This window comes from Sardina pilchardus, chromosome 9, assembly GCF_963854185.1.
Source record: "Sardina pilchardus chromosome 9, fSarPil1.1, whole genome shotgun sequence".
In the NCBI taxonomy this organism is placed as follows: domain Eukaryota; kingdom Metazoa; phylum Chordata; class Actinopteri; order Clupeiformes; family Clupeidae; genus Sardina; species Sardina pilchardus.
Genome location: NC_085002.1, coordinates 4,534,041 through 4,544,033, shown reverse-complemented (window position 1 = coordinate 4,544,033; position 9,993 = coordinate 4,534,041). Strand labels below are relative to the sequence as shown.

Here is a 9,993-nt window from a genome sequence, read left to right as displayed (position 1 = left end):
CCCTATACATTATCCTGTCCCCATACCATTTCTTTGCACAAGTGCTTTCAATCCACAGCCTAAACCATTATAAGGATGCTTGAGGTAGGTTTCTGCCAGTCACATAATGTAATATTCATAACAAATGCCATACATCTTGGACAATCTGTCTGAATTGTGGCCATTTTATGCTAAGGGGCACTACACACCTTGCAACCTTTTTTTCCCCATTCGGCTCATGTCTTCACTTCACAACACACACACACACACACACACACACACACACACACACACACACACACACACACACACACACACACACACACACTGCTATTCATTTGCACACTTAGAGGCGGTATGGTAATGCTGCTGCCCCCCCCCCCCCCCCCCCCCCACGGCTCAGCTCAGCTCTCTCTGTGCCCCCAGAGGGACCTCCTGCTGGACACCAGGTGCTGCACTGGGAAGCTCCAGTGGAAAACAAGAAACCTTTTGGCAGCGTGGGGTTTGGAATTAAAGGCATTCATTCCCTCAATAGTCACACAAAAAAAAAAAATAATGTGAAAACTGACTGGTTCTGTTTTTTTATTTTATTTTTCTACATTTCACTGTGAAGTATGAAATATAAGACACCAGTCAGTGTGTGGTCCACAGGGCTTTGGTCAGGGAGGCGGTATGGTGGACTAAGCGTTGACATGGGAGAGAGACACATCAGTGTTTCCTATGAGCATCTAGGGTGTGCTGTGCTGTGCTGTGCTGTGCGGTGTTGTTCAGGAGCACTTAGGCACCCTATATAAAGCCACCGGCGCTCCCTCTGCCCAGAGAGTCACTGCAGGCAGCAAGAGGGGCTCGTTGTGCGGCGCCATTACCTGGTCGCTCTGCGCTTTATTGCATTCTCAAAATGGGCTCCTCCATCGGACGCAATCTGTTCTCAGAACAGCCATGACAGTTTGTGCTCTGACTGTGAAGCACACACACTCCACCCGCCGCTTTGTGAGTGGATGTAGCTATGCAGTATTTACTGGGGACTCAGATGGCTTTATGCCGTCGGGTCGTTCGGTATGGCTACAGTATGTGTTGTGCATTGCACTGACTTTATTTCCGAACGATTTGTTTATATGGCAGGCCCTGTAGTTTTATATTTCTATCCGCTTCCTATTCAGACTCATTTGAGTTGGCATTTATGCTGTGTACCCTCACTACTGTCGACAATTTGGCTAATTAGCTTGTGTTTACACAGAGCCTCCAGTCTGTATTTCCGTGCTATTTACTCTCCTCGCCTGCCGTCTGTGTTGCTGTTGTACAGGAGCTTCTCCACGCGGCTTCCAACGGTGCTGTTCCCCCCTCTCTGCCGTTTCTCTTGGTAGGATTCTGAAGCTGTGTGTGTGTGTGTGTGTGAGAGAGAGAGAGAGAGAGAGAGAGAGAGAGAGAGAGAGAGAGAGAGAGAGAGAAACTGTGGTGTGCTTTGAGCCCCCATTTGGAAGGCAGTTAAAAGGTGGCTAAGTTAAGTCAGCTGCTTGACCCTGATCAACATCACATATCAACTGTCAAATGACCCCCCTTTCACCCGACTCAACTGCCCAACTTCTAATCTCACATCAGAAGGTATAGAAATCCAGGTAACGTCAACATTCATTTCTATAGCCTGCTCTGGCGGCTTGGTTGCATATAAAAAGAGGAAGAGATGTTGTTATGTTCATACTGTACGTCGCTTTGGACAAAAGCACCTGCTAAAGACAATAACCAAAACCATGACCGTAAGAGATGAGCAGGCAAAACCACAGACAACTCAACTAGCTCAAACGAGAAAACACACAAAATATGTACATTTGTAACAGGCCTTGTTGCTTGTGATTGTGTGGTTGATGTTCACCTGGAACATGATCAGTCCCATCACACTCTCTCTTTCTTTCTCTCTCCCTCTCTCTCTCTCTCTCTCTCTCTCTCTCTACTAACTAGCGTTAGCCGCAGAGCCCTTCAGCTGGCCACAGCAGTGCCCAACGCAAGCATCTCGTGTTCAGACTGACTCAGCAGCCCAGCTGTTAGCGGAGCTAATACAGTCCCACTGACCACGAGGGCAGCAGACAGGGGATGGGTTTCAGAGTGAGAACGAGGCTCTGTGATTTGAGACGAGCGCATTTCAGCCCTTCTGACGCGTGACACTAATACAGACAAATAGCTCGACTGTACCACTCTCAGGGTCATCATCACCCTGACATCACCCCTGCCAGTAAGGACAATGAGATCACCCATCAGTGCCATGCCAGGCCTCTCTCCTGGTGCTCCGTCTCCACTGACAGGAAGTGTGACTGCTCCTGTTCAGGTGGCTGATTACTGCCCTGTCACTCGAATGGACTTCAGCACCTGGGTGATCATTTGCTCCTCAGTTGTCATGGTGATAGAGAGCTTGTTGACTGAAAGACCAGGCTCCCCACTCAACATGGCCCGAACAGGAAGTCAGCTCTTCCCAGAAGGGAACTGCTAAATAGATTACTCCGATCTCCATTCCCCACTCTAGGAAGTGATGTGGAAAAAAGAGAGATGCAACAGTCCAGAGGCAGAAGGGGTGGCCTATCTTAAATAAAGCAAACACAATTCATGAATGCAGCAACTAAGGAGTAAAAAGAGAATTACAAAAGCAAAAACTGAATTCATTATTTTTGTATTTACATTACAGGTAGGTAGCCTATCTGAGTAAAAGTGATTAGACACTAGACACTATTCCACATTATCCGAATCCATCCAACAGCAGATCAAAAACCTTTGTTCAGCCACCCAGATGACCACCTACAGTACAAAAAGGAATTCTCAGGACAGGACTATTAGCTGACTATTTATCACTATGTATCATCCTTAACCTTTACCCTGTGTACTGTATGTGAGAAAGGACACGAGAGAAAGGGAGAGCGAGAGAGAGAGAGAGAGAGATAGAGAAAGAATCATTCAGCCTCAGATCTGCTGTCACTACACTTCAGATAGATGCTCAATAGCCAATCTGCATATTTCAGCTGGGACAGACACACCTACAGCCCCATGGTATTCTCCAGCCAACAACAGAGCTGTTTGACAGTAGCTATGTAAATCAAACATGTAGGGTTTTTATAAGCGCATGGAGCGTTTGACAGCGAGGCGCTGCTGTGACCATGACAATCGATTGCTGTAGCCCGGCTCCGTTCTGGTAGAGCCCGGGGACTGGGCCCTGGGTGGACTGAGCCTGTAATGTGCTACTCGTATGTTGCTCAGCTCTGGTGGAGGCCGGGGACTGGGCCCTGGGTGGACTGAGCCTGTAATGTGCTACTCGTATGTTGCTCAGCTCTGGAAGATATGGAAAATATGCTATGCTCTGATATCCGCCTGTTATGTATCTCGGGCCCTTAACAGTGTGCATTATACAGTAATAAATTATACAGTAATTTCATGTGCATTAACCGCATTGTGTACAAGCCGCAGGACAGTGTTTTATGCAATTTAAAAGAAACAAAACCATATTGATACCATATTAACTGTCCCCATGTATCAACTTCATAGCCGAAGGAATTTAGCTAAATCAATGTATAAGCAGCGACTAATAGTTGGGAAATTACGGTAGTCAAAATCAGACACAAACACAAATTAACCAGCGAAATAGCACCTAGAATAGAGAGACACATTCACAGGTGATTAAGCCAGTTACTGTGACGGTTTTTGATTTCTGTCATTGATTTATTCAGTCAGTCATTCATTCCTTCTGGTTGCGGCGTTCTCATTATCCACTCGCTTGCCTCTTCAGGCCTGTCACTCCCACCTGTCCTGATTCCCTGCCTGGCCTGCTGGCTCAGCTGGATCGGGGTCAAGATGGGCAAAACCGTGCAGAGAAGACCATTCAACTTTTCTGAATATTGATTCTGAACCTATTATGTCAGTTTCACCATTGTGACCAAAGATGTTGTTCAATCTGGAAACCGTAGGCTATATAATATATTTTCCCATCATAAGAATTACTGGTAACCTGGTCATCTGACAAACAAAATGACACCTCGATATGGTTAACAAAAGAAAATGCAGGCAATTATTTAGGAGAGAAATTGCTAATAGCCCTGCTGTTTCTGGACTTTCGGCCTCACTGATAACAGTGAAAGGCCTGTGGGATTAATTTCTAACTGATGCCTACCAGTGCCTGGACCCACCACCGCTGGATTGTAAAGAGCCTCTCTCTCTGCCTTTCTCTCCTTCATACGCATACACACACACACACACAGTCTCTGAATTGAATGAAGACTGGCAGACCTTGTGTGTGTGTGTGTGTGTGTGTGTGTGTGTGTGTGTGTGGAGAAGAGGCATTTAGAGTATTTATGACCACATTATGTAAATATGTGACTGTTTTATTTTCCTGCCGCTAATGATGAACTGAACTAGACCGAGGCATTCTGACAATCCTCTCCCTCGTTTACATATTCTCTGTCAGATCTCACACTTTCTCTCTCTATTCTCCCTCCAGCAACTTAAAAGGAGCCTTTCAAACATATGTATGCATACTGCATACTGCATACAGTCAGAGATATAAGTACTTCATGAATACATACTGTACACTATCCATGCATGCATGAGTAACAACCCCAATGCAAATCCAGACAGAAAAGGGTCCTCCCTTCACACCCCATTTCAATCCCAGCAGTTAATCCAAAACACTGGTTAGCATTCATAACTCAAACTAGGACACATTCCACTGAGGACAATGCATCAAGGACAGAGCCTCGAAGGACCAAGCCTGGTCAAGCTTACAGTGCCTGGACAGTGTGCGAAGCAATAATGGTAAAGGATTCATTCATGATTGGCTGTGCCTGCCTGCCACACGGATGTTTGACCTTAATCCAGCTAGTTTATTCATTCCCCTTTTGTTGAGCAAAAGGATGGCAAAACTAATTTTCTGTGACCTTTCTGCGAAATGAATTTCCTTCGCTGACAAAACCGACAACCACAACAATCATTTTTCAACGAATGTCCAGAATCATTCAAGTAACTGCCACAGAAGAATTGCAGGCTGGCTTTGCCAGACGAGAACAGGCGGATCTGTAAACACTACACAAATTAGAGCTCGGTGAGACCCAGCGGGTTATCACCTCTTACTGTAGTCTTGTGTTTCTTTAAATCATGCTTCATTTTCCCTTCAGCCGGTACAGTCTCATAGTGGCCTATTGTGGATGTGGGGAGGTCTGGTTTGGCAGCACGATGCTCTTCTTTCTCCTTTTCTAAATACAGAAATGAGCTCACAGATGCTTCAGTTCGGCAGAGTATAATAAACAAGCATAAACTAAGATGCAGCCTGTTCTTTTTTCTTCTGAGATACATAATCAGATTTGAATGATTGTTTCTGTATTTGCTTACATGCACACTGTATCCATGGCTTCTACACTGGTACCCAAACCATAATATTTAGGCCTACTTTCCATTGTTTCACTTTGTGATTAGAAGATATGGGTAGATGTCAATCCCAGCTAAAAATCATATATACTGTATTGATGGGTGCAATCAGACGGTCTGCAACACTGGGCTGTGCTCTATACCCTGTGGTGTACACTAATGCACTTAAAAGAGGTGATGGCACTAATTAGCTCATCTAGCTAGCTGAGGAGTTGAGCTGTTTCTGACACTGGCTTTCCCATTTCTGTTCCCAGGGTTTCTGCATCAGACCAGGCCAGTGTCTGCAGTATAGGAATGCACGCACACATCTACATCATTTCCACAGGTGCTGCTGGATATGGGCACAAACGTAGTCAAAGGAAAGATATCCGCACACTGTCTTACATGCTCCTGGTTTAATGGCAAAGTACAACGTTTCAACCACTCAGGTGTACCTGACGAAGACCCGAGTGGTCGAAACGTTGTCCTCTGCCACCAGTGTGCGGATATTTCTCCTTTGACGACGCCAGTGTCTGTCATGTAGCCTACCACAGCATGGCCGCTTACTCTAACCCACTGCTCTGTTCCAGTCACTCTAGTCACTGCGCGCTAACACACTGCTCTGCCGCACAGCTAACTTGTGCAAGCACAAAGCTAACTTGTAAAGGAAGAACAACGAGCCTGCCTGATCAAATGAACATTGAAGCCTCGTTCCCAGAGGTTAGCCTCAATGCTGAGTGACAGTGCGACGGAGTGGGCGCTGGGAATTAGCACAGAGAGCGAGAGAGCGAGAGAGAGAGAGAGAGAGAGAGAGAGAGAGAGACGTGAACGGAGCGGAGTGGAGCACTGATGTGCAGACGGAGGAGTGATGAGCCCATGTGACCCAGCATCGAGGCCCGGGATGGCGGGACCCAACAGGGACTCGTCTTTGGGTTGACGTATGGGAAACAGGTAGAGAGAGGAGAGAAGGAAAACACACACTTGTGAAAGTGTGTGTGTGTTTGTGTGTGGCTTTATAAATGGGCAGCACCTACTAGCACATAAATATAACACCATATCCAAGAATCACATTTATCAACCTACTGTGCCCTCCTTCCAAAACTGCTCTTAATCAATATAAATATATATACAAAAATACCTATATCCCCTGATGATATCACTGAAAATAAGCTTCAGTGAAATCTTTATCTAAACACCCGCATTCTCTTAGGACACCCACCTGAGTCATCCATTCAGTTCTGCTTAATATCTAAAGCACTCCTGGCCCAGTCTCCTCAGTTCGTGTTCTGTCTTGTATGCCTGTGTGTCACTCATCTGATTCCCCCCACTGCCTGATAAATTGATCCATTAGCGGTGGCCGATTGCGGCGAGTAAGAGTATAAAATGCTGTGCAAAATGAAGTTAAGAAGGCCGGAGGCCACCTTGTCACCGATGTTGTACTAGTTGTGCCGTAGCGAGGGGAGATGATGGTGTGTGTGTGTGTGTGTGTGTGTGGGAGGGTGGGCTGAGGTGATAAACGGATCTTCTACCAAGACACCACAGACAGAGAGATCACAGGGCTCCTGGCCTCCTGCATACATCACCTACTCAGTGCTGAAAAGAGACATCACTTCTCTCGTCCTCTTTCTCTCTCTCTCTCTCTCTCTCTCTCTCTCTCACACACACACACACACACACACACGCTCCTTCCCCCTGTCTGAATTTGTACCTGGCCCGTGTGCTCTTCCCTATCTGGCTCACACCATCTCTCTCTCTCTCTCTCTCTCTTGCTCTCTCTCTGTCTATGTCTCTCTGTGTCTCCTTCTTGTTCTCTCTCTCCACCTCTCTTTCATTCTCCCTCTCTTTCTACCTCTCTCTCTCTCTCTCTCTCCATCCACCCACACGCAGCCCGCTCTCTCCAGAACACACGCAGGCACGCGCCCGCTCTCTTTCTCTCGGCCGCTCGCTCGCTCACTACCAGCCAGCTTGCCATGGGCCTGTGTGGGCTTGTGCGGTTGGAGGAATATCAACAGCGCGGAAGACGGACGCGAGAACAGCACCAGCCGACGGGCCCATCTGGACCCTATCCCCCTCACGCCCACTAGCCGTCACACACACGTACATCGCACCGAGACAGAGAGAGAATGTGACAGACAGATGCGCCGACGTCACGGGAACACGACACACACACACACGACACACGACACATAACACACAGAGTGACCGGCATGGGTGTATGAAACATTATGCGCTCATAATGTCTTCAGAGAGGCTTTTTGTGTTTCCTTCTTAAGTTTGGATGTTGGAATAATGAATATTCCTAACATTTTTTAAAATAATGCTTGTGTTGACTGTGCTGGAGGATGTACACTGTCTTTCACACATCCACATTTCAAACATGACTATCCTCACACACATAACATGGGAATAGAAAACAAGGCATTTGAGCATTGTGGCGTTGAGTTTGGAAGCCAACACGGATGCTGAATGTGGTCCAGTAATCTATCACAGGCAGCATATATGTAGTTCCCAAGAACTGCTGTTGTGCTTCCCTGCTCTCGCAAACCGAACACAGCATGTTATGCAATTAGAGCCAGAGAATATCAAAGCACTGTAGATATGTACTGCTTTGTGGAACTATAATTTGCATTGTGTATCCAACTCACTCAGTCTGCTGAATATTCCTATAGGTAGAATATAATGGCTATTTTCCACAAGCATAGAGACATCACTGAGGCACTGTATAGCAGAATCAACATGAACTCTGACTATTCAGCTCAGCACAAGATGTACTGTAAGCTCCATGGTGGAGAAATAGCAAAGACGACGTGAAAAGACATTAGGAGATTATAGAAAAGAAAACCTCAATCAAATGTGACTGCTGAATGCATTATTTATGTGGGTGTGAGTGAGTGAGTGTGTGTGTGTGTGTGTGTGTGTGTGTGTGTGTGTGCGGGTGATGGCGTGGGAGAAAGGGAGCTGAATATTCCTTGCACGTGAAACAAATGGTTCATGTCTTCTGCAGCATTTTAATGAATTGTTCACGACTCGAGGTAGACTTCCCATGTATAGCGGAACGCTGGCTTTGGAGGCGTGTTACGCCTACTATTGCATTTGGGCGAATATCGCCAGCCATCCCTACACATAACATCGACCGACCATTCTGATAGGTGTGGCGGTAGCTCAAGCTCCATGCAAGCGTTACTCCCATTCACAATGGAGGCGTATCCTTCGACAAAACCCTGTTGTTTCATGCTACCATTACGGTGACCATGGCCGTGATAGTGCCTTTATAGACTAACGTGTCGTCCACATACTTTTAAAATACTATGTGACGCTACAGAAACCTTTTGAGATTTTCGTCCGATGACACTAGACTACAATTGCTGCCTTTGTTGTCTGCTTTCTATCGTCAATTATGTAGCCTGTTAGTGAATAACGTAGCCTATTTTATATAGAGCTGACATAATTGAAAACCACATAGGGATAGGCAATGGGCCTATTTACGTGCACTTTCGCCATTCAGTGAGTAGGTAGGCTATGTGTAGTGACAAGGTGGGTGTAGGCTACTACGAAAGGAGAGGAGCACCATGGAAGACTGCATACATCGAGTGTTCAACTTTATAAGACAATTAACTTGCAATAGCCAGTTTACACCCTGCAACCTAGATAGCCTAATAGATCGGAGATCAGCCCACCATAAGAAACTTCCTTGCAGAAGCACATCTCAAAACCCAGTAGCCTAGTTTGAGATTGTGTGAATTGACACCTATGTGTTGAACAGTTCCCCGAGGAGTAGCCTATCTTATGAGCATAATGTGTTGTTAGGGGGGAGAGATTCAACCATTCCCTGCCCTGTCATTAGCTGTAGCGTTTTACGTGATGGCCACGTCCATACCCCGAAGGTCTGAATACAGACTAGCATATATTCTGCTATGCTAATGTCTCAAACTAAAATCACTATTCTGTATGCTTCAAGAGGACAACATACTGTCCTGCTAAACGAATGCGAGGCTGTTGCAGGGGCTTTTCCACATTTTTAAACAAAATGCCAACAGTTGCTCTTGCACAAATGCAACCAATTCAAAGGCTACGGATAGCTAACAGGCTACAGAGTGTTAGGTGAAATATGTCTGTTGAGGACACACTCCACAAAATACATTTTATATCCATTGAACTGCAAAGAACCGTCCTAGTACCTGTTAATCCCCGGGCCGGGTCCGCTACCGGTGCCACCGACTGGCGCACCATTGCTGGGCTTGATGAGCTGTCCAGCGCCCGCCGGTGCTGAAATAGAACCCGGAGCCCCCGCTGGAGGAGCGGCGGAGCCAGGTTGCCCCGGTTGGCCCTCCCCTTCCACACTTCCTTCGTTCCCCATGATTGCGGGATGCGAAACGGAGGGCAGTGACGATATTTACTGTGAGTTTTGTGTTGTAATAATAAAAACTCAAAGAACTCAACGTAGCTCCTCTTCCGCCATCATCGCTTACAATCCAGCATCCTGCACGGAACACGCACGCGCGATGGTGGGAAGGCCGATAGAGCACGCGCGCAGACTCAAGAAGAGGCGAGAGAGGGAGGGGGAGGGGGGCGAGTACGCGCGCGTGTCCCAGATCTCAATTTCTCTGGTTTTATTCAGAGTGGACTGGTCACGCGCGT

General features: G+C 46.7%; 1 protein-coding gene across 1 annotated transcript in view; it reads right to left on the bottom strand.

Moving 5' to 3' along the window:
• The window catches only part of bsnb (bassoon (presynaptic cytomatrix protein) b), a 78,774-nt gene extending 69,062 nt beyond the window's left edge, over nucleotides 1-9,712 (bottom strand). Inside the window, exon 1 of the mRNA XM_062544913.1 lies at nucleotides 9,534-9,712. Coding sequence (XP_062400897.1) covers nucleotides 9,534-9,712 — 179 coding nt within the window. The remainder of the gene's footprint in view (nucleotides 1-9,533) is intronic.
• Nucleotides 9,713-9,993: the final 281 nt, after the last annotated feature.